At 39.5% G+C, this 26,485-nt stretch overlaps 1 protein-coding gene across 1 annotated transcript in view; it reads right to left on the bottom strand.

Moving 5' to 3' along the window:
- The window catches only part of CHN1 (chimerin 1), a 104,547-nt gene that overhangs the window by 35,469 nt on the left and 42,593 nt on the right, over window positions 1–26,485 (bottom strand). The window contains exon 6 of the mRNA XM_074873177.1: window positions 18,425–18,713. Coding sequence (XP_074729278.1) covers window positions 18,425–18,713 — 289 coding nt within the window. The remainder of the gene's footprint in view (window positions 1–18,424; window positions 18,714–26,485) is intronic.

The following is a 26,485-nucleotide window of genomic DNA, read 5'->3' as shown; positions in this document are numbered from 1 at the left end:
TGTGCACACCAGAAGCCTAGATAAAAAGAAAGTTAAACCCATAAAACTAGCAACAGAAAAATTACAAAAAATATATATTTGTTAGCTATTTCTTACATATATTTCCCCAAAATAGTGTTTTAATTAGAATTCATATAACTGCTTTCAGATGACATAATTCTATGATCATTCCTCTGCCATTGCCTAACCTTGGGAGTTTGGCATTGCAAGCTAGTGCTCTTCTTAACACAGCCCACTTCGTTTCTTTTGAAAACCAAAACAAAGAATGAAATTTCTGTTGTACACACCTTCCTGACCACAGTTTGGGTCACTGGGCAGGTCCAGACCTTTAGCTTACCAGTACATGAGATAATAAAGTAAGAGAGAACAAGTCACTGTCCTCAGGTAGCCCTAGTCATTGCAGAGATGAGTCACCATTCCTGAGAGCAAAGTCATGGACCTGGGGGTTCAACTCAAATACTGCAGGAAGCTCTTCTCTTCCACTCCAGGCACTCTATGCTGTCTCTATTCCCAGCCTGGAAGCCTGCAGGTCCCGCTCGCCTTCTTACACCCTGGCTGGCTCTTGATTCAACGCCTGCTCTCCACCAATGGCTCCTGCACTCCCACCCGCCAGCCAACTCTCCTCTCCATAGCCCTTTCATTTTCCAACTGTTACCTTTATAACTTGCTCTCTCTGAAGTCTACCTTAACAGGGACAATTATTAGATACTGTCTGCTACGTACTGGATGAAGAAGAGGTAGAAATCTGGGGAAGAAAGTCTTCTCCCTTCCACTTTTCTAAGTAAAGTCTTGATTTTATTTTATTAATTGTTTGTGACAGACATTTGCAATCATTGCATGTGTAGGGAGCAATATGCTGTGCAGACTCCAGGAGGAGGGAAACTGCAGGGCTGTCATTTTAAAATTTAAGGACGTGATTTCACAGGATTGAGGTGAACTGCAAATGGAACAACTGGAAGTAATAGCTGAGCAACCTCTCAGCAGAGCACCCAATCAGAGCAGCCTCTCAGTCCTGTACATTTTAGTGACTTAAGCGCTAAAAAACCAAACCCAGCAACACGACAACCTTCAAACCAAGACATCTGTTTATACATATTGTATATATGGACATATGAACTAAAGGAAAGAAAAAAAAAGAAAAACAAGACTGTAACCTGCTATTTCAAGTGTTCTCATTTATTGTAAAACCTCAACTGTAAGAGGGGTTCAATCTAGGTCCTACTGGGACTCCGCTTTCCTTACTTCCCCCTGGAGCAGTCCTTCAGGATGCGGGAGAAACAGCTGTTTTCTTGAGCGCTATTTGCTCAGTGTTAGCTGGATAATGTATGCGTATTTTCTGGTACTAATCTCACAATCAGTAAGTCTTATTATGAAGACTCCACAGAACTAATTTTAAAGCCATCCATGGCTCACAGTAAATTCCAATTAGTCACTCTCTGAAAGACACATTATGTAAGATTAATCCAGTCACACAATTCAGTCAACATTGGACAAATTATTTTTCTAAAAGCATTCCCATTTGTTGAGTAATAAACTAAAATTACTCGAGAAAAAACCCAGAAAAATTCAAGCCAGGTTAAGCTCACAAGTCCTAAAATGCCCAGATTAGACTTGATCAGACTTCCTGAAGCCCACGTGCATTTCCAGTACAATGGAGTGTTTAGTTTCATGACCACCTGGCTCCTCTCTCACACACAGTATCATGTTTTCTTCAGTCTCGGGAAATGCATGTGCAGTACACTGCAGGCTTTTCATTCTCATATGGTATTTTCATGTTATGCCTAAACATGCCTTTATTGTTTCAGACTTTATATATAATACAATCTCTTCCCTCTAAGGAATGTATTTTAATAATAATATTAACCAGCAGTTATATTGCATGCATTTTTTTAAAAAATTAAAGATGATGCCCTATTGTATATATCTCAAGAAATGAGATATTTGGTTTGCTATGCAGTTAGCCACTGTATGTTGTGTTCTGTTTCACTGTATAGCTAACTTAGCCAAATGTATATGCTCAGAAAATCCTTCCTTGCCTGAACGCTTTATGAGCATATTTTATGGGCTCAGTATACAATTTTCAAAAGCTAATCAGTCAGATTGTGAAACTGAGCCCAATTTCCTCAATGCTGTTCTCAGTGAAGGCTTGTTCCATGCTAAATATAATTTTCCCAGTCATATCTTTCACAGAATTACTCCAAGGGGGGAAGGGGAGCCCAAAATTTTACTTCTTACTTAAAAGTGATGATAAGCTGTTTTCATTTAATTTTCTTCACTTGTAGACATGCTAATGCCAGGCACACCCTCTGCCCACAGATACATGGTGTGAGCGAGGGGTAGCGATGCTATTAAAAGAAAAGTTCAACTTGAAAGTTGACATCTCAAAAGCTGGATGGGAAGGACCATCACGCAGCCTCGCTTGCTGCCATTCCAACACAGCCACATTTACCTGGCACACGGACAGCATCAGGCTCCCACAATGCTCAAAGTATACTGGGATCCTCAGGCAACACACAACCCCACTCTGAGGCACAGTTACCTACAGGGGAGTCAGGGTTTAACACATGGTTGAATGATGAAAACTTACTCCTGAGAAAAGTTCTGGTTTTTATAACAAAATTTTCCAAATCAGACCTCCCTCCTGGGAAATACTTATTGCAAAAGCTAAAGAAATGTCTATTTATATTTTTGAATATAAATATTTTTGAAGTATGTGATTTCCACAGCAGGTAATACACATTTTTATAGCTAGAATTTTTAAAAAAGTTTTTAAAAAAAGTTTTAATTAAAACCTTAAATAAATTCAGCCAAAGTGTTGTCTTGGTTTAAAGTATGACTGTTAAATTAAAACCAAGAAATAACCTAAACCAAAGTTTAAATTATGGAAAAAATGTTGCCCAATATTGCTGCTAAAAATTACTGCATAAGAAGTGAGTTCATTTGGTATTGTATTGTGCAATACAATTAGAGTGTATTAGCATTATTTGGGAAGATGTTTGCACTGATATGCCTACCAGAAATACCCTGAAGTTTTCAAAACAAGGGAGCATACTCATAAAAAAGCAGAGATCTTAGGGGAAGCCAACAGAAAAGCTGTTTTTCTGTAGCTTTAGCCCTATAACCTACCAGTCACTGCAGCTGATTTGGATCTAGGTCAGTCGGCTTAGTTTGTTCCTAGTGGCATGACGGGTTGTAGGTTTGCTCCCGGCATTTACCAGTATGGGCCTTTGGAAATGACAGTTTGAAACTGTGCACTGGCAAAATTCATCCACTGTGACTATTCCTCTTTTCAGTAACTGACAAGACAAAAACAATTAACATTTGCTGTTCTGGACAGTGGCACAGAAGCAAGGCACTTTTCAGTGGCAAACACAGTTCTTTCCTGTGGGAGGGGGCTATTTTGGATATAACCATGAATCTAGCCATGGCAAAAATAAAATAAACATTTCACAGTACCTCTGGTAACAAGTTCTGCTTTTGGTTTGGTTCTGGAGGACTTTGCTGACATCAAGCAACTTAGCTTATAGGGAGGTCAGCAACTGGCCTGTTGTGTCCACTGAAGGAGCGGGGATAATTCTGGAAATTTCCTTCACACTCCATAGGTACAAATACCACTACAGGGGTGTTCATGGGCACGTGAGAATGCGCACAGGCAGGGACGTGGATGTTGTAATCAGTGGGACTGAGTGAGCCCTCAGCAAGTTCGCTGATAACACCAAGCTGTGTGGCATGGTCAACATGCTGGAGGGAAGGGATGCCATCCATAGTTCAACAAGGCCAAGTGCAAGGTCCTTTGGTCCCCAAGGATTGCCCCAAGCACAAATACAGGCTGGGCAATGAGTGGATTGAGAGCAGCCCTGAGGAGAAGGACTTGGGGGTGTTGGTTGACAAGAAGCTCAACATGACTCAGCAATGTGCACTTGCAGCCCAGAAAGCCAACCATATCCTGGGCTGCATCAAGAGAAGTGTGGCCAGCAGGTCGAGGAAGGGGTTCTCCCCCTCTACTCCACTCTCATGAGACCCCACCTGGAGCACTGTGTCCAGCTCTGGGGCCCCCAACATAAGGACATAGACCTGCTTGAGCAGGTCCAGAGGAGGGACACGAAGACGATCGGGGACTGGAGCACCTCCCTTGTGAGGACAGGCTGAGAGAGTTGGGGTTGTTCAGCCTGGAGAAGAGAAGGCTCTGGGGAGACCTTATAGTGACCTTCCAGTACTTAAAGGGGGCTACAGGAAAGATGGGGAGGGACCCTTTATCAGGGAGTGTAGGGATAGGAGGAGGGGTAACAGTTTTAAACTGAAAGAGGGCAGATTTAGATTAGACATAAAGAAGAAATTCTTTACTGTGAGGGTGTTGAGACACTGGAACAGGTTGCCCAGAGTTGTGCATGCCCCTCCCTGGAAGTGTTCAAGGCCAGGTTGGATGGTGCTTTGAGCAACCTGGTCTAGTGGACCATGGCAGGGGGGTTGGAACTACATTAAGGTCCCTTCCAACCCAAACCATTCTATGATTCTATGATCATTAATGGTGCTAAGCTGGGTTTTACAAGCAACAGCTACGACTTCATTTATGCTGTATAAATAATATACTTCCTCACAGGGTTGTGTTCTGGGTGAGATAGCACAGTCCTTCCCTTCTCCTGGGGCTCCTGCTTTGTTCTGGTTTGGTCCTGAGCCAGCTGATGCCACAGGGCTCTTCCCTACAGCCACTGAACGCAGAATGTCCCCATGGCCCTGGCTGCCTCTGTTAAAACAACCACCTGTTTCAGCCCTTCCCTTAAAGTCAGAGACTACCAGCCTGCTCGCAAAGGGCAAGATATGACTGTACAACAAATGCAGAGCTGCTACCAATCTGTGTGACACTGAGGCAGGATATGCCAATCAAACACCATGATAAAAGCTATCCAGAAAGCTAAGAAACAACTTCTTTTCACTCCTAACTCTGCGTTGAGGAAAGCAGTTCCCCATTACCATGGGTTCAAAGCTGAGGTATCAGCCTCAGCAATTCTCTCCTTGCTTTGCAGCAGCTCGTTACCACAACCTCTCTCTCCTCAGGAAAACAAGGTGCCTTAAAGAAGGGGGGCAATGCCAGCCAAACTGGGTGAGTACAGAAGAGGACCAGGAGCTGGCAGAGCACAGAAGATACCACTTCCCTGCCTCAGGGGCTGGCAGCATCACTGTTCTCCAGGCAGAGCATGCAAGACAGTTCCTGTGCAAGGAGAAAAGCGTCATGAAACACCAGAATTTGTCTCCAGTAAATCCTTCAGATGAAGCCTGTCCTTTACAGTTTTGCTTTCAGTCCTTTCCATCCACCCTACCATCCTTCACAGCTTTGGTTTTGGTCCATGATATCTTCCTGTCCTCCTGCCAGGAGCCTGGGCCATGGTGGTGATAAGCTAAATAGTGACTTAAAGCAGCTGCCTGTGACAGGTATTCCTCTCCCTGGGAAAGGTAGAAACAGAGAGACTGGGAGAACTACCGACATAGTTTAAGTCAACCATTACACGGGTACGCATTGATAAATCAGGGCTAGAGGTCTGTCTTGCAGCTATGAGACCTACCAGAACAGGAGATAATGGAGCAAGAAGCTCTGCCTAAGGGAGCGACCCTCACATCGGCCAGCAACATGCAGAAACTGCTCCTCAGCAGCTTCTCCATCTCTCTCTCATTTAGTCAGCATTTTCTATTTCAGCTAACAACATTGCATTTTCTTCCCTCCCCTTTTTTCTGTGGCATGTCTCCTCAGTGGCCTGCAGGGAGCTGTGCTGTTGTGACCGAGGCATGGCTGACATTCAGTGCAGTGAAGGGTCACTCCAGCAAAAGCCTCTTGACTTGTGACAGGCCAAGGCAGACTGTATTCCAAAAGTACCTTAAAAGTAATTTATAAATGCCACAAGACAGTGTGCTCTATAGGAGTGATGACAGTCAAAATGTAATGCAAATTGGCAGCTGCATGAATGCTACCCTTTTTGCAAATACTCTTTGTTACTAATACACTACATTAAGTATCATAAGAAAAAACAGGCTGTTAGACTAATCTGAAACCTCAAAGGGCTGGTGATAGTTTATTTCTCATCTGATCTACACTGCTGCAAGGATTTCCTCAAATAACGGGGCAGGGTGGGGAAGAGAAGGCACATCAAAAAAGCTTAACCATATCCTTTGATGAGGAACCTTACCTGTCTCCTGGCAAGGCAATGTTGACAGTGGCCAAACTTTATGAAATAAATAATTTACAACACTTCCTTTATAATATGCATTTAAGAATCATATTGATAAAAGCAGTTTTTACAATAAACCTCTGTATCTTTTTGTAACTGAAAATGTCTACACTTGGGGATAATGACAATCATATAATCCAGAAGGTCTTTCTATTATTATATTTATTAGTGTTTTTTTCTCATTTAATCCTCATGGAACAGGAGCTTTGGCTACTGGTATAACATAGCCAAGCAGTATGAAAATTTCTTTTTATGTCTCATTAATATTTTCTTACCTAATATATAATACTCATTTCACATTAGTCTTGTCTGGCAGCTAATGCATCTAATATTAGCCTTTTTGTTCTACAGAGTAATTCAATTTAGGGTAATTCAATGTATGTTATAATTGAAAACTGCAGCTCATTAATTTCTAAACACTCTTTGTATTTCAAACTACACCTGCTCTTTTGGCACATCCTCTATTTTGAATCCATCTACTTCTTCCTGAATAAGCTATGTTGCTATGATACATGTGCTGTCACAGTTTCTTTCTTCAACATACTTTCAGTCCATAATCACACTTATTTAGCATAAATAAGACTAAGAGTGCAAAGTCTCCTAACCCCTCCTTAATTATCCCTTGATTCAACCTCATGAATCAAGGTGAAAACAATTTTTAACCTGAAGGAATACTAGAATTGTGACATGGACATGCAACATTCTTGCAAAATTTATAATGGTGAAAACTTGCTTACGGATCACCTCACTGCTGAACAGTTACAAAATGGGGTAACCCCCAATGTCCCTGCAGAGCCTGATTACCAGTTTTCTAGTTACATGTGTGCCCATGGCATAGCTGCACCAGTGCTGTGGGTCAGCGCCTACACATTCACTTTATACAATGCAATTAGGCAGACTCAGAAAATGAGGTAGGCTGATCATCCTTCAAATGAGTCTCTCATGTGGGCTCCCACTATCCTTGCATAAATCTCTTATTTAAATCAGGACTGATTTGAAACTTGACATGAATGAAACCAGAGTGGAATTGTCAGTGGAATTATACTCCCAAAGTCAAATTATCAGTTATTATCAAATTATCAGTTTATTGCCACCCATAAAATCTTCTAATCCCTGGTCACATTCTCAGAAAAGGCTCATTTTACATTCTGTTGACCAGCGTTCCAATTTTCTCATTTCTCCTTTTCCACATATGGTTCGTCTTTCCTATTTATTCCCTCTTAGTTTCCTAATTAACATTTTAAAATGCCTCTGTCATAAAAATTTTCATATAAAGGCAGGAAACATCCCATCTCCCTCGAAGAAGCTATAACTGTTAAAAATTCCTACGTGAGACAGGCACTCAAGAAAACATAATCTCAAATGGCCAAACCTAGCATCTTTGAATCAAACTTAAATAATGTCTTGATTTGAAAACTGAATCATTTTGAATGATTCAAAATGGGGCTGGCAATGCAACTCCACATCATAAATTTGAGCTGTGCAGATTATTTACCTTTTAAGGGAGAAGCAGGCATTGGCATGTGGACAACTTCTGTTACACAGGAGGGACTTTGGGGGGTTTTATCTTGTTTTGTTGGGTTTTTATTGTTGTTGTTGGGGTTTTTTTTCCTAGCAAGTCTGTGGTTTCTTGCAACATAATGTTTAGTTGATGTCTATTTTCAGTGGAAATACACTAGTCCCAGGTCGCAATCAGTAACTCAAAGATCTGACATTTGGGATTTCAGAGGCAAACGACCTTTGAACAGAAGCTTTTATTTTGAGTATAGGGCATATTGAAGCTAAAAGACTGAGTTTGGGGTATAGTTCCATTTCTTAAATTCATTGGCAGTGAACAAAATTATTGGCAACGAACAAAATGTTTATTCAGCACAACTGCTTTCTTCTTACTTATTCATGTTTGTCACCTCATCTTACAGGGCAATTTTTTATTTGTACTGCCACCATGAACTAGCACTTTAAGTGACCTTTCTCAGGAGATTTCTAACACTGAGGTTGTTTGAATTTTCAACAATAAAAACAGCCCAAGAGAATTAACCCATAAGGCCAATAAAAAAATTATCCAGTAAGTTCTCAGCATTATCAGCTTGCTGAGCAGTGTCTGCCTTGCGAACCCCAGTGTGTGACAAAGGTGATTGGCAGCTTCCAGGCACCAGGCTGCAGCGCTGCAACAAATGCTAGCAAGGATCTGGAGGCTGGAGTGAATGAGAAGTTGTCACTTAAGAGACTGAGCACTTCAAATTCTGTGAAAGATAACAACTCATGATATTTTTTGCAATTTTTGTGCATTTGTACTAAACACATCGTTACTCTAATCATCAGACAATTCACACAAATGCCTGAATGCAAATATAATCCACTATCATATCAACTTTGAGAAATGCTTCAAAACTTTTCCAGCAATGTAAAAGCATCAGCAGTCTTCAACTAATAAACTATCTGGTACATGATATAAAGCATAGACCTTTTAAAATATTTCACCACTACAAGCAAAATGGAAATTGGGAATACAGCCTTTCATATTTTCACAGTATTTCTCCCCTCTTCTCTCAGGAAGGGGAAAAGCTGCTTGCCTCTAAGTGCTACTAATCTAATTCACAAATTGGAAATCTTAAAAAAAAAATCCTAGATCACATAACACATATGACTAAGGTTTAATAGAGAAATTATACTTTGTGATACTAGCTCTAACGTTCCCTAGGCAAACTGTTTCAAACTGCTTTAGCTCTAACCAAATGCAATAATAATCCTCACTAAAAAGCAATATAGTCCAAGTGCATTATAATATGAATGTCACTATTAGAAACACATCATCCTGTAGTTATCTTGGAAGTTGTATGGATGTGAGGAATATCAATACTAAAATGATGAGGATTAGAGAAAAAATTGTTCATCAACTGAGAATCAGATTTTTTTTTGGTGATAATTCTTACCTTGCTTTAACGTTAGGACTGTAAGAACAGCGAATGCAAGAAGCAACACCATTTCTAACTATTGATGCCATGCAGAAAAAAGGTTAAATATGGAAAAGTTTTAGAACATTAAAGTTAATGATCAAAGGACAACTTTGCAAAACTGTCAAGAGTTGCTGTCTTTGCTGATGACAAGTGCGACAGGTTTGAAGTAATAAGAGCAAGCAGTTTATTGAGCTTAGTAACAAACCTTTCTCCTTTGTTCAAATTCAGAAAAGAAAACCACTCAGCTAGAGACTAAAACTAAGCATGAGAAGTTTTATCTGAAAATACCTTTTTTCTTGTGAAGAACTGAAAGGAAAGAAACAAGGGCTAGAACAGATCAGCTTCTGTGGCATTAATCACAGCATAAATTGTTGTTCTTGTTTTCTTTCACAGTCTAATACTTCATTTAGGCACCTCTAACTGCTTCTTTTTCTGCTACCACTTCTAAAACAAGCATTTTACTCTTCATGGGTCTTAAGCGTTTGGTAACCACTTATGAATGGGCAATTATAAGTGGAGCAGATGTGCCTGCCTATCAGGGGATTCTCTAACCGAACCGGGGGTGACACACCAGACCGCCACAGCTCCATGTCCTTTCCATCTTTGTACAGAAGCCAAAGGACATGTATTTGTATTTGTGAGCATGTAAACAGTGACCAATGTAAAATGCTTTCTGCCCTCCTATTGAAATGAAAAAATCACCCACCCCACCCCCCGCCCTGCAAACAGTAAGGGAAAAAGGAGCTTATCTGAATAATGATAGAGGTAAGTGGAGAAAATCCCTGGTAGTCAGACTCTTAGCACAGATTTATGCAGGCTACAGACTTGCAGAGGGTTTAAACCACAAGACATGTTGGATAGTAGTTCACAGTCAAAGGTGCTACCAACCCCACTTCCCGCAACCCTGGCTTTTCCTTGGGACTCTCACGTTCAACTAGTGACCAGACCTGACCCTGCCTAGTTTATGAGATTAGATACAATTGTAGCCCAAGGTGATTATCACCAGCTATACAGTGTCACATTATAAAGTCTAAGTGAGGTAAGAAACTTGTAAATAACAAAATTATCCTTTTATAGGGCTCTTAATTCAACAGTCCAGTCTGTTTCCTGTAGAAGTGATTAGTAATAGAAAATAATTAGGAGATGCCAGATGGGAGGAGGAGTTAAAAAAAAAGACCCAAAACTCACACAGCTAAGGAAAGAGAACAACAAATGCTAGCTGCCAGCTAGCAACCCACCGCAGTCCCTCACTGTCCAGGCAGCTCTTTGCATAGCCATAAATGACAACCACACACCAGCTTTGGAGACTGCTCTGAAGCAGACCCACCTTCCCCTTTCTGTGGCCACTGCACGGATTATTCAGTTGTGAGAAGGCATAAAAAGTCAAGGGAAACCATAGTGGGTTTTTTTTTTAAAAAAAGGACAATGATTGCAATTTCCTTGTATATGGCTATGAGGCTTCCCCACCATACCTCTAGGCAGCCTTTTTGGAAACCTCAAGCATAAGGCCCATCGGGAAGGTAAGCTGCAGACTCCTACAGCGCATTAGGACTGAAGCCATGACAGCTCTCTATTGCTCAGCAGGAGTTGAGCTGGACTTCTGCATTTCTGTGTCCCATCTACTAAGGTCCACCAGGATAGGAAAAATCTCTCTCCACCTGAAGAGCACCCAAAGCAAGCTATCCTCTTTGGCTCTTCAAGAGCTAAGGCAGATTCCTTCCTCCCTCCCTGTGACCTTTCTTGTGCTAACCTATCCCTGTTTTAAAAGGAAACTTCTCTCAGTACACACAAGGGAAGCTAAGGCTATACGCTACTTTCTGAAAGGCATTAAAAATGTAACCAGATCCAAACCACCAAGCATTAGAAACCCTGGAAAGAACTGCTGGTGAGGGCTTCACACTGACTTACCTCACAACACTGAGGAACACAGGAAAAGAATAGCAGCTTATTCATTGCTAAGGGTTTCATTTTATCAGTAACAACACAAGCCGTATTCTTCAGATTTAACTGCACAGCAACTGTACTGCTTTACAGCCTTTTTAACAGTTATGTACACTATTCATTTTACAAAGGCTCGATCAGGCACAGGGCATACATCGAGGCTAATTACTCCCCACACTTTTGCTGAGGGTCTGGTCTGTGAGTCTGAGAGACCAGACCCCCCGATTTCACAGGGCAGCTGCCAGTCTCTGTATAATTAGACAGCGGACTTTCTGAAGACTGTATCTTTGTGTACACATCTCACATGCCAGATCATAAAAAAGCCACGCTTATGTGAAATAGCAGAAAGTAAAGTGAAAAATCGTCTCAGCGAGCAGTTAAGTGACTTGTACCCATGACAAAAGGTTGAAGTGGGATGCTGATCCTCAACTGTGCTTACCTATAAAACAGAGGGAAACTTCTCTACAGGAGTAGCATCGTAACAAGAGGCACGTTGTGCATTACAACCTGACCTAAGCCACTCCTCAGTGTCTGAAGTTTGTGGAGCCTTATTTGTTTTGAACCTTGTAATACTAGACGAGCAACACGCAATCAGGCAGCACACAAACACGCAGCTTTCACTTCCCATTAATCCCACACATTATCGTGTAAGCATTACATTAATGTGCTTTGGAGGCACAGGCACACACACAGAGGCAGGCAGGCGAGGTCCTGCGAGGCTAACTGGAATCAGCTGGGATGCCATTTGTAACCTGCACAAACTAATAGAGCACAGCTGAGCACCAACCAGAGCTGGCAATGACAGAAGAAAGAATTTGGCCTGGGAAGAACAGGAGAGCTATTGGACCGGTTTTAGCACTGCAGGTCCAGTTAGAGTTGCTTAAAAAATAACTTTGGCTTGCTAATGTATCCTCTATAAGCATGAGGTATGGACAAGAAAAAAACTAGACATTCTGTGACCTGGGGATTAAATTAGCAATTTTTATGCTTCAATTTGAAGCTCTGAATCTTAAAACAAGATCAGTTTATATAATCTTTTTAGTGTATCAATTTTACTGCCACACTGAACGTAAATAAGGGCTTAGGTTACTCTTAGTGATTATGAGTAGAAAAAGCACCCCTGCAGTCTGGAGAAAAGAATTTTCTTTGTGCTGATGTCTGCACACTAGACAGCACCTGTGATTAGCACCCCTTTCTCAGGTCTTAATAAACATATAGTTAAGTTAAAAACTACATGCTTATAAAAAGGCATCACAACCATTTGCAGTCTTAGTTTGAACTGTATATGCCATATATAATGACATAGATGGCACTAGGTCCCTACTGCCATAAATGCTCATGCACAGAAAGGGAAGATGAGGAAGACTGTGGCTGGAGCAATCTCTGCAGAGTACGACACTGCCAATACGCCAGAGCAGCTACCTAAAAAGTACGCTTGTCTTTCATCCTGCCTAAGAACTTTCTTGGTATTGACAAAATTGTGCTTTGAAGTCTTTGCTGAAAGATGGGCTAAACCCAGAAGAAATAAATAGAAGTTTTTGCCTTCCACAGAGTTATGTTTTATTTATAAATTACATTAAATTTACAGAGTGATTGTCATGGACACCCGCGCAGGGACTGGAAAGGAACATTTGTGAGAAAAGAGTTGACAATCTCCTCAAGTTAACCCATGGGATTCTTCAGTTCTCAGTCTCCTGCGACTTTAAATGTACTCTAAGGTAGACATTTATTAGTTGTACTTTTAAAAACATTATTGCTTTGTTGCTACCCTTGTTATAGTTATGGCTTGTCTAGAGTTTTATACGTTACACTACCATCTTTTTCTCATAAAATTAAGTTAATTCAAGTAAATGGAAATATTTCAAACAACTTCCAGCATCAAGATTGCTTCACTCTCAAAGCACACTTTCCTCTCTGATTATTAAGACCATGTCTTCTTTCTAGTTCCTACTGGTCCCAGCATTGACATTACTGGGCACCAAACAGTGTTTTTCAAAGCTGTTTTCCTTCATCACAGACCTTGCACTTCTGTGACAGGCTACTGTAACTCCCTTGGCTACATTTTCTGACGTCCTTTCCCTGAAGATAAAATAAACTCTGGTGAAGGAAGATTTAAAGTAGATCTTACTAACAGATTTGATTGAGAGCAAAAGTAGAAAAGTAGTAGTACCATTAATGAAAACACCAGTGTCAGTTCAAGGTTGGAAAATGAGACTGGTCCCTCTGCAAACACCTGTAAGTATGACCCTTGATTTTGCATGTGGAGGCTGTTATGAATCCATTAGAAATGTACACAGAGATTGCAATTAACTTTGTGACCTGTATTATCTTTGGAGGCAGGCTTAAAAGCATGTTTCCTAATAAAATGACAGAGATTTACATTTCCAGATCTCCTTGCACAGAGTTGCAGACAACCAGCCTTCATCACTATGGAGGAAAAAATAGTATCACCACTAAGGTCATTAAAAATAGAACAAAAGAGTGCTTTTGTTGGGTGACTGCTGCCACAAACCTTCTCTCAATTCCTTCTGTCTGTAGGAATTGAACTGAATGGAGTACATTCTAGAAATGGGTCTTTAATTGATTTGCACCCACTGAAGTTTCTTGAAGAAATAGCACTTCTCACCAAAGTAAACATGAATAAATGTGATTCAGATGTTATCCTAACATTAACCTCAGCATTTCATTCTGAAAGACAGGATAACTCATAACTGATTATTTCATTTTCTCATAACAAATATTAACTCTTGAATAAATCACTCAAATTCTTATATTAATATCTCAAAAGCATGTCAAAATGGAAAAAAAAATCATATTTTGCAGGGATTTCAAGAAGGACTTTCATATATGTCTTGGTATTTATTAATTTCTGAGAGCTACCACTTTTATAAGGTATTTAACGGAATCAAGTCATCTGTTCCAAGGCCATAATTACCTTTGAGAGTGGAGAATGTTCAGAGATCCATCAGTATTCAAGGCATGTGAGGAATAGTAAATCTTGTGATACTGGGTATTATTTCCACTTCCACACTAGGCCATACAGACTGAATCCACACGGGAAGCCCTCTTTCAAATGAATCTTAGCCCTCTCTTAACACACAGACCACGATGGCTGCACAATTGAGTTCTGAACAATCCGCAGACTGTTTTGGGAACCAGCATTACCTTTTTAGCACAGCAGCTAAAATATCCATTCAGGGCATTCGAGCATGACATGCACTCTCCCGTTTTCAATCTCCACGCCTCCAGTTATCTCTGACTACTTATTAATTCTTTCATAGGTTATGAAAATCATAAATCATTAACCAGGAATTTTAAATATATACTTGTATATGGTAAGCAGTCAAATTCCTTCTCATAATCAGTGAAGCACATGCTGCACAGTGGATTATATTCTCATGCTTTTCCTATTAAAAACTGCATCTTGAATCACACCACAATATGGTCTCTTGCAGGATTCAGTACTTCGGAGTATTGTGATTTCTGTCCTATAATCCTCATCTAACGATTGCATAATTTTTGTCTTTTCATCTTTTATGGTTTTTAAATCCTTTCCCTTTACTAAGGCTCATTTTTAAAGTATTGCATATGACAAGTCACCTAAAACATGCTGAATTCTGCTACTATAAATTAATTGCTGAAAAGAGTGGGGAACAAATAAAGTATTATTTGTGCATGCTGGGAGGCATCTACACAGATCTGTGGTGTTCCCTGCTATTGCCCTACCAAATTCAAGGCTAGGTGAAGCGCTCTTTAATATTTCATTCTCAAGTCTGGGGTGTGTTCTCTGGCTGCCCAATTTCCTCCACTTGGTTTTATGGCAGAAAGCAAAACTACATTTTCACCAGCTGTTCCCCAGTCAGAGCCTGTGTGTCTCTCCTTTCCTTCTTCTGAAGGGTTTATCTTTCATACACCACCCACACAGGATTGGGCAACAGTCGCAGGCACAAAGTTTAGATTTGGATCTGAACAGCCTCAGAGTCTGCAAATCTGGGAATGTATTTTGGCTCAGGATGATCGATGTTCAAGACCCAGACTTCTTCCTCTCTTTACGGAGGAGGAAGAATACAGCGTAGGGAGAAGCTGTGTGGCTACAGTATAAAACTGATGAAGATGCATTAATTGCCAAATACTGTACCCTGCAGAAATTTTCATCCTCACCATGGGGCTAATGTTGTAGCACACAGATTTTGCTGTTTGGATCATAAGACAATGTTTTCTTCTTGTTGGATTTTGAACAATTTTCTTTGCGTTCTTTGTTAGAATTATCAGTATTGATTCAGTGATACTCTCTTTATATTGGACAACAGGAATCACTCTGCCATTCCTCCCACCAAAGAGAACGAAAAACTACTTGACCTATTTATAAATGTTCTATAAGAAACCTTCCTTGTATCATGGTTAAATGATTCATAGTAAGGTAAATACTATGTTATTATTAATTGAAGTTTTCAAGTAAATACCAATAAGAAGCAGGAGCCTGCACAAAAAGAGTAAAATTACCTTCTGAGCAATTTAGTAGAGGATATATCTATTTTTCTTATTTCGTTATTATTATTTCACCAAAGAAAGCTTATAAACTAGCAGAGCGAAGTTGTAATCTCTCTCATGTTCCTTGCTGCTAGCACGTTAACTTTTTACAGTATGCAGGCTTTTAAAAAAGCCAGATATTTTCTGTCATCCAGTACTCATGCTTTAAATGCAAATTATTTGTCAAACAAGTATATATGTCATTATTTCAAATTTTTTAAATAAAATTAACATCAGATGTGATTCAGTCACCTGCCTGTACAGTCCTCCAGCCAGTTGGTTATGTTCACCCCTCTGAACCTGAAAAAGAGTTCTCCCAGGCTGTCAAGGTGACAGCTTTAGTGGATGTGCAAGTAGTCAAGTGCCCCAGACAGTGATGGGAGACACCTGGGAAAGCCCTCTGAGGCCTCCTCTCCCCACCACTCCTACACTGCACATAGCTACCACCCCCCATGAGACATTTGGTGAGGCCACCACTGTATCTCTCCCCCTTCCCATGCTCCCCACATCCTGTGACTTACAGAGGAGGGAGAAAGGATTTGGCAAGCCTTAGCTGGACGCTGGGGCTTGTTCCAAATGCTGAGGTTGCTACCGGGATCGGGTGTTGATCATGGGGTTGAATGCCTTATTCTCCTTGGAGATTTGCTGGGTGAAGCGACACTCGGGACTCTCTGTGTCATCTTCCAGCAATGACCCTGAGAGGTGTAAAGGCAGCAAAGATGTCACCTCTGCACCACTCCACAGCGAAAAAGATCACACTGTGCCTTTCCCACACAGCCACAGGTAGTAATCCCAACTGGATAATGACTTGAAAATTAAACTGAAATCTCCACATTTAACAATACTGTGATGTCTGTGTGCCTTGTTGTGTTCACATAAACATGGTTCCAAGACAAATAAAGAAAAAAGGCTCAAAAGCTGGGCTTCAGGCCAGTACACCACTGCTGTTCAACTATGTTGCAGATGAAGCCACTTTAGTTGCTTGTAACTTCCAGACAAATGGGGTGGGAAGTTGCAAGCACATGACTAACCTTTCTAAAGGTTTTTCACCTAAAATTTCAATCTGTGAGAAATATTTAATACTTCTTCAGCTATTTCATGACAAATGTTTCAAAACAATATGTATACCTTGTTGATGAGTCTGACATAACACCATGTAATCTATGGAAAAAAAGGCATTCTTCAATCATAACCACTGAAATCCCTTTACTATGAAAAAGGTTTTCATCAGTCTAAAAAATGTTGTAACAGAACAGAGTTCTGCTGTCACCTGAAAGTTGCTAAATGCAGGAAGAGTTAATTTTACCAAAGAAACCTGAAGCAGTGACGTCCAGAACTCTTACAGAAGATTTTTACCCAGGCTTTGCATTATAATGAACTCTCTATGATAATATGCAAAAAAATCCTTTTGAAACAGCACGCTGCAAGTCAGTGTCTGTCAGGAACTGTAACTGATAACTCACCCCTCTACTACTGCTACCTAACAGGCAAGAAATCGGGTATTTAACATGGTCAGATAGCTTCAATATCCCCACTAGTATTTCTTTTGTCAAAATGATCTGATAAGAGTGAAGATTCATACTTTAAGCTAAGTTGCATGCTTCATCTCTCAGCAAATTCAGTGCAGGATGACAGACTCTGCTGGAGAAGGATTTGAAGGACCAAAGCTATGAGCCTCCTCTCTCTTTGTGGATGCTGCACGGAGCTTAGTTTCACTGTAATAGTCATGTATGTTGGAAATTGTCAGAGAGACCTTTCCTCCACCTCAAGAAAAACTGAAATCCAGACATATTTCTGACTGGAAAGACAAACAGATGATCCCAACTAAGGTTAGAATTTCTTTTAAGCACTATAAGCATATTAGATACAACTAATGTCATTCTGAAGTTTGTGAAATAGGGGAGCATATCAGACTATTATACATGCACGAACACCTACACATATGTAAACATACACTTTAAAAGCACTTTCATATGTCAGCTTTTCAATAAACAAAGTATTTAGTTTAACATGATGGAATTTACATTATGTTTTCTTTTTAAGTTCAGTCTCTGTCACACAATGAAGTTTCAGGAAGCTGCTCTGTCTGCCTGATACATTCCCAACCTCCTTTAATATTTCTATTTTCACCAGTTCTAAGATTTCTTTGTTGTTAGTTTTTCTTTTATAATCCAGGACACAGTTAGTTCTCAGCTGATACTGCAACTCTCTGAAGAGAGCAATCCTTCTTCGTAAGTCTGGCTGAGGCCAAAAATAGCTCTGTCAGCTTCTGACAGGCTGAACTTAGCCAAGTGAAATGTTTTAACATTTTACCAACTTTATGAACAGGCTTATTTATGATGTGGACAACTTTACTGTCATTGTATGCAGACTGCTGAATAGATTATGGAATGCATTTGTTTGGGGAATGCTGAATATATTAAGAAATACAATTTTGGCCAAAGGGCAGTTGTCTTATACACTGTAAACAATTATAAGATGAAATATTCTTAGCCCATTTGAAATAAAGGAATGGCTTAATGGTAACAACTATGTTACCAATGCGAAAATACCTGAAGATAACTAACCTCCAAATCATAGAAATTTGTAATATGCAAAATTTACCATTAAAAAACCCTATAACCAGTTTAAATACTACTATTAATGCAATACTAGAAATAATATGTAGACTAAATATCTACAGATACCTTTAGCACTTTATAGTAAAGGGGGAAGGTTAAAAGTACAAAATAAAAAGTCTAACCGAAAAAAGAGTGTGGGTTAATAATTGCTTACCCTCTTTTCTGCTACCTCATCCTCTCCTGTAGACTCTTTGCCATCATGTTCATCTCTCAGGGTTGGCATATGTTTTTTGTGTGCTGGCTCTCTGTTTAAAGTTGTATATCCTATGTGTTCATAAATTGGATTTATTGTCATCTTGGCAATGTATTCAGCTGCCTTCGTTTCAATATAAAGAGTAATCAATCCATCTGTCACCAGGTCATGGATGGACTCAAAACGTTTCTCCCCAACAAAGTGCTTTCCATCGTAGTAGAGTCTGAAGTTTCTGGTTTGACTTCCAAATCTGCCTCAATGAAATGGGAAAGTTTTTTTTTAAAGAACAGTAAGCAGAATAAAGAAGAGTAAGCAAGCCTTTGCAAATAATAAAAAACACTTTATCACTTAAAGCTGTGACTATGCTCTGTGTATGTTCCAGACGAGAATGAAAAACTCCACCACTACTTAGCACAGATAGGAAGGAGAGATCAACAACAACTACAGATAGATAGCCAAAACAGTGACTGTCCCAGAAGGAGCTGTTTGTTCTCTTATTCTTTTAGCCCCTCCATTATCCAGTGGAAAAACTGAAAATTACTTCACACTCTTTAAGGCTTTTTTTAGTACTTTACTACTGCATCGCTGTAGTCAATTTGCTTGGCTCTGATATGAAGAGTTCTCATAATTGAGTCCTCTATTACAGTTGATCAATATGGAGTTTTGATGCCGTCTCGGACCTCTGTGCCCCTGCTTGCTTGCAGGAAGAGGCCATTCAGGGTTCAGCAGAGCTTCAGTGCCAACAATTACACTGAAGCAGAACTGCTGCCAGAACTGGAGCAGCACAGGACAAAATGGCACAAGGGCAAGCATTCTTTATTCCTGGCCAAAGGCCAAGGACTAACTCTTCAAGCTTTGTACAAAAGTCCTTCTGTGTTATGCTTGTTAAGTCCTGAGCTTCAAGCAAATCTTTGTAATATACAGGATATATAATGTGAAAGCTATCTGACGCTAGCCATTCTGCAGTCAGGGTGGAATAGGATTTTGATACAGGCTCTTAGCAACCATAAAAATGCCAATTTTACCTGAATATTAGCATATTTTCAAAAACTGTACTTAGAATCTGCAACAATTTTCTGCCTAAAAGCAATCTAAACGTGTGAAAACACACCAGTGTTTGCACTTGGCAACAACCAACGCATTTCCTGCGGAGAAGATGGAGGCAAGAAGCTGCTTTCACAGCTCGCTCCAGTGTTATTCCTTGGTCAGACAGCAGCAAGGGTGGCTCTGCTCAGGGTATTGAGCCCCCTTGTGAGGTCTGATCTGCCAAATAAATATTAAAAGCTAAATCTGAAAGGATGGATTGCTTTCATTTTACAACCAAATGCTTCACAGGAGATGTTAAGGAACAAAGTGAACACTGGTGCTTTGCTGAAGTGGCTCCTTTTCAGTGGGGCCTTGCCAAACAGGGGAAAGCATAATTTTAGACCTTGCCTCGGGTGAAATATTGCACTCTTCTTACAAATATGGGCAAAATCTCTTGTTCTGTGATGTATATATTTTTTTCTTGTGTTCTGAATCAAAATGCCAAACCTTCCCATTCCCCTATCAATAATCTGTCAGTAACTGTAGCTTCAGGAGCTGCTACTTCTACATAATGCTCAAATGTGAGGGGGCCCTCTGGAATCCGTGTCCTGCTCAGTAAGAGTAGAGACATGATGTGTAGGAACTACCTGGGCATTTTACTGGAAATGAATCGGTACTTCTCTGCACATTTTTATGCCACACAAACTAAAAGTTCACCATATCAAACTGAAAACCAAGAAATTACGAAATGACTGAAGGAAATGCATTTTTACCCAATGCTAATTTCATCACAAGATGCAATTCTGAGTGAATACAAGTCATTCAGAAAGTAGAAAGATAATGTCTTAAGTTGCAGCAGAAGGGACAGGAACATGTTTAGGCTCATTCTTCAAGAGCATCTTTCTACTCAACGTAGTGTGTGGCAAACAAGCTTTGACCATGAGACGTACTCCTTGCATACCTTCCACTGTCAGAGAAGTCAACATGAGCCAAGAGTGCTCAGCACTTTGCAGTGCCAAACTGAGCAACCTTCACTGTCTTCTGCTCAAGCCAGTGGGAATAATGCACATGGAGTACATACAAGCACTATGATGTTAAAATTTGACAGGAGAACCGAGTAAGTTGGAAGGTAAAGAATAATGGGTCTTAAATGACAATATGCAATAGAATTATTTCTATTAAGACATGTAGCAGGTGAACTGCTGCTCTAATCAGTAACATATGCTCTGACAGTACTTATAGTAGAGTTTTAAACAAGCTGAAGGTCACTTATTGCTCTTAGCTTTCTAGAAGAGAAAGTATTACGCTAATCTCATGAAGAGAAGATAAAGCACAGAAAAGCTTCTCAGGGCCAATTACTAAGTACACATGGTGTCTTGATTTTAGTAACATCCTGCAGAGTCTAAAACAAAGTTCTGAACAACAAGATGGCCAAATGCAGAGAATGAACAAAAGTTCTTAAAGGGTTAATCCTCTTACCATCAGAGTCAGTAGGTTCATGGTTCTACCCCAGCTATGTTTTACTGAGCAGCCCCTATGCTGTACATCTGTTCAGACTGCTGCACATAATGCGTGTCTTTGAGAGATACTACAAGGAATAGGATTTCCAAAAGTACATAATCTTTATACCACCACTCCTGACCCACGACTCAGCACATGAGTATCTCACAGACAACATTTCACAGTTTTAATTCTTTAACAGCATCCCATGCCTAAACTCCTCTCTCTTGTAAACTTCACAAACAGACCAAAACTTCCTCCCGTATGGATCTGGGGAACTGCACATCAATTTCTTTTGGCATGTGTGGCCTTCCAAAGGTACATTCAGCTTTCTTGGTTTAAAATACACTAGGATAACTTAACTATTACCACTTAAAGAAAGGTATTTGGACAAACAAATTACTCCGCATCAGTGTCATAACCACTTGGAAAAGGTGCTTGCATATCAGCTGCAAGAGGTGAACATTGAATGGTTTGCCTTTATCTGATTTCCTATTTGTTTCAAATCAAACTTTTTTCTCTCTATTCATTTCTTATTGGATACGTTGTAGGGAAATGTATTGTTTTTCAAATAGAATCCTATTAGCAACAAGGAGGAAAAAAAAACCCCAAATCCCTACAAATCAATGAAATGCCTATCTCTTACAAAGACTGTACCATCAATAACGTGTCTCAGAACCCTGTTTTATTTCTTTCAAACTCATTTAAATTTCTTTTTGACCCCACAATGATACTATTTTGATCAAATTACAATATAAATGCAAACATAGACATCCAATTGCAAATGATCAATTAAAATTTAATCTTCAGTCCCTTCAGTCTTACTTAAAACAATTTTTCCATTAGCAAGAATACTTCCTTATGTTTACTTTCTATAACATTACTGCAGCCTGGTTAATTGTACATCACCGTAGCAACTAAGTACAGCCAAGATTTGATATTTCAACTTCCTGATGGTCTCTTCCTAAAGGCAAGCGCTAGTACCAGCTGTTTTTTTGTTTAAGAAATAGAGAGCAGGACACAGATAATGTATGTTCTCTTTTGGCTTTAACAGAGGAACATTAGATGTTTTTCCAAGAAAAAGAAATAGATCTCTGACATGTCAAACAGTCTCATTGTGTCCACTCTGCATTTGTTTGCAAGCAGCAGGACTACAGATCAAAGACTTTTTTTATTCCAAGTTGCCTGAAAAGCAATCATTCTGTCTAGTCCCTTTGGTTGCCAGTGGGGCAGAGTGGATAACAACGTGGGAAAACATACTAAATGGTAGAGCAAATGTGGCTAGTAATAAAGGACTGAGGGTTGAATTAGGTATCATAACACGAGAGAGACAGGCTTCAGACTCAGCCACCTACTCTGTATGCAAGCACTTACTGATGAAACAAAAGGAAGAAGTGAAGGACCAAAAGCCCATCCACAGTTTCTTACCATCTAAGAAGATGGATTTTACAGTCCACATACAGAATTGTACAGTAGCTATTCACCTCTTTTACAGGCTATTTTATGATGAGAAGAGTATCTAGACAAAGGCATTATTTAAAATGTGTAGCTGCAACCAGACCACAAAGTTAACGCCCCTCGGGGCTACTCGTGTCCTCATTAGTTTCAAGCAACTTCATACACTGAGCTGGGGAATCTTAAGTTCTGTACATGTGCCTGAAGGTCACTTGGACTTAATCTTCCCTTGGAGAAAAAGCGTCTTAACGTGCTTTGAGGCCAGAAGGTACAAGTTTCACTTAAAATTAGGTGCCAGAATTTCAGCTCTAACTTCTGAAAACGCTCAGCCAACACTGAAGACTAGAGTCTTGACACTCCATAAAAAACCACAGAAATATAAGCACTCTTGCAATCAGTAATGTCTCCTAACCTTGCTGTGTTCATGTGAAAGAAAACAAATTATTCCACAGATACTCTCTTGCCCCGTTTCCTTGTTAAAGAAACACAAGTCTTGCATACAGCTAAAACCTCTTCTACACAGTTGTCCTTGAAGGTCTCCAGCTCCTGAGATCAGCTCATTTTTGGGGTTTTTATTATTTATTGGCAACAACATTTCTGAGGATGGCCAGGGAATTGTGGAACTTACCATTTTCCCAGAGTACCTGCTTGACAAATCCATCTGCACCTCCAAAATCTTAGCAGTAGTTTACAAGAACACAATATGTATAAACGAAGTCAAATGCATTAGGGATTGAAAGTAAAGGTGCATTTTGTACAAGTGGAGACAAAAAATCCTCATTGTCTGATATGGATGGGAACAGTGGCAGAGTACAGTCACTGTAGATAGTATTCCTGTGCCATGTGGAAAAGCAACATTGGCTGGCTGGCTGACTGTTGCTTGATGAACATTAACTAGGTATAAAGTTATCCCTAAAACCTGATCAGACCCATGCACTGGCTGAATGCACAATAGTTTAGTTTAGCATGGAAAAAGTGTGGCATCCTTCAGAACAAAAAACAAATCCCAGAGATGGAACTGCAACGTGTCTACCCCATGCCAATGCAGACACAACCTTCAACTCGCTCTCTCTAATTGGCTTCAAGTGAAAAAATTCAGAGCTGGTGCTGTATCATTGACAACAGCTTCCCAGCAGTCTCTCTCAATTGAGACTGAAGACTGTTTACCTGCATCACTGCCCAGACTTCCTTGTCCAAAAGGGAAACAATATTGTGCAAATAGCATGCTGCAAACAGTAGGCAGTGAGGACCAGAGCAATGGCACTTTCCTGTGGATCATGAGCACTGTCAGGGACAACACAAGTGGGAGAGAGACAACTGCTTGGCAGTAGGTAACAGCTGCTGAAAACAATGAAGACTGAAAGTATTATCAGCCCTTGGTACCTGTAATGGTGTGTTTCACAAATGAATCTAACAAAATAATAAGAAAAGTATTCTTTCGTCTCAATGTCTAATTTTACTTCTAACAGCTTTTAACAGCTGATTTTCACCATCTCAAACTGTGAACAAATGTCAGCTGATCAAGGACCATGTACGCTATTAATATGCAGTAAGATCACTTAACACTTAAGATCACTCAATGTTCTTGATCAGTGACAGATCATTTGAAAATAATCTGTTTGGTTCTGAAACAAAGCTCTTGTAAAGATGTACTACCTCTTCTTAGTACTGTGCTTGCATGCCCTATTCCATTTAAACTTGATATAAATCCCTGGAATTGATTTGATGATTGAATCAGAATCAATACGAATGTTTTGGGCAATGTTTTACTGCTTTTTCTACCTGATGAAACCTTTGTGCTTCCTGGGAAAAGACTCACTGGTTAGTGATTAAGACACATTTTAAGTCTATATACACATGGGAAAGTAATAAAAGCCTGGTATCTTCTCTTTAAATGAAAGCAATATTTGGAAACCTATGCTAACATGCTTGGAATAAACACCTTCTGGAAACACTACTAGCAGGAATGTTATTAACGTTCACAGTTTCAGATTAAGCAAACAGTTGTTTCTTTACCAAAAATTTTGAAGAAATATTCTCCAAGAGTTAATTTTACAGTGTGACTTCATGTTATGGAGAGCTTTCATATTACCTTAAAGCAGAACTGTGTTTTAATTCTTCTAAGCTATCAACCCTCACCAGTGTCTGCTCAGTAAACTTCAAAATGCGTGTACAAATTTTACTCTGCCTATGTATAACATTTTCATTTTAGGTCATATATGACATTGTTTTTCTGGTAAATTTAGAAGTAGAACAACATCAGATCTGTAACAGAAATTCCACTACAATCATGCATACTATGGAGAAAGAACTGCCATGGCATAATGCTCAAACATGTTAATTTTTCTTTCACTTACAGCAGCTTTTCCTACAAGGGTTTAAGTTCATAGAATCATAAAATGGTTTGGGTTGGAAGGGACCTTCAAGATCATCTAGTTCAATCCCCCTGCAATGAGCAGGGACATCTTCCACTAGATCAGGTTGCTCAAAGTCCCGTCCAACCTGGCCTTGAATGTTCCCAGGGAGGGAGCACCTATCACCTCTCTGGGCAACTGATTCTACCGTTTCACCACCCTCACTGTAAAAAATTTCTTCCTTATATCTAGTCTAAAGCTACCCTTTTTCAGTTTAAAAGTTACTCATGACTGTCACATTTCTTTCCTGCTTCTACAGGTTTTCTCACACTAAAAATTTATCTTACTAAGACAATATGCATATTTTAATTCAATATATCAAGGAAACCTGAGTGGAAGACATAAAGTGAAAACCCAAAGAGATGTCCTTATAAAATAGCTTTGCAAGTGCAAAAAGGGTGTTCAGAGAGCAGAGTGGAAGAAACGTTGTTGTTCCTGTTTTGGTTTTGTTTTTTAATGTACACTCTACAGGTTGTTGTTCAAGGTCTCAAAGTTTATATTAAAAAAATCCCAACCTTTGATGTACCAACCATTGATGGTTGATCCCACATTTACAATGCAGGTCTATTCAACTTACTTAAAGCTGTTACAAAATTTCCTACTTACTTAAGTTGTTTTCTCAATGTATTATACCTCTGATCTTCTAGTAATCACTCACCACTTTTTCATGGTGAGATTCACCAATATACTCATCCTGCTCTCTAAAATGTTTTTTTCCTCAAAGTTGCATTCCTTAACAATAAACAAGCATAATAATGCAAAATGAAATGGTTCCTGCATATACAATATGCACTGTTAGAATTTTGGGGGCTACCAACAGCTTATCAATAAAGACTGATAGCTTTTCTGTTATTATATTCTCTTTTTCTAGAATACAATTTCTTCCTTCATAGTGCAGCAGTAGGTGGGGCAGATGGCAATTTATTAGTGAGAGTTCATTTACTCAAGTAATAAAAGAAAAAAAAATTAGCTTGATTCTCTTCCTAGCACCTATCAAATCAGAAGGACCTATACTTAACTCAGATGAGCTACATCAAGTATAAAAGAAGAAGGAAGAGGAAAACTGGGCCAGATAACATTTATTGCTGTCAGTTGTTTTAGTGTTTGAATAGTTCATAAATATTTTGATGAAAACAATTATGAGATTAAACAACAATATGAGACTATTGTGGGTTATTTTGAAAACGTATTTATACGGCATCCATAGTATGTGCAACTGAAGGACTTTTTTTGCTTATTGATGAAGCACAGGAAAAAGTTATTTATCCAAACACAAAAATTTGTAAATACATATTTCAAAAGCATACAAAAGAAGAGGCCAAGGAAAAGGACTAACTTGAAGATATATTTCTAATTAGCATTTTCTAAAAGAAATAGAGCAAAAAAACATTCCAGCAGAACCTGTGGAAGACAGAAAAGCTGTGTATCCTTTTGACAGGGGAGGGAACAGGGGACAGAAGGAGAGCGCAATGTATGCTATGTACACCTATACACAATTTAATTATCAACTGATTGCATCATAATTTGACTTTACTACTTCAACTCCAACAGTGCCTAGAAGCTTCAAACCAGGCAGACATTATATCCCATAACAGATTCCTTCTCAGGAGCTGTCACTGGGGGTAGT

The sequence above is a fragment of the Strix uralensis genome, chromosome 6 (assembly GCF_047716275.1).
Source record: "Strix uralensis isolate ZFMK-TIS-50842 chromosome 6, bStrUra1, whole genome shotgun sequence".
In the NCBI taxonomy this organism is placed as follows: domain Eukaryota; kingdom Metazoa; phylum Chordata; class Aves; order Strigiformes; family Strigidae; genus Strix; species Strix uralensis.
This window is presented reverse-complemented; position numbering and strand designations above follow the sequence as displayed.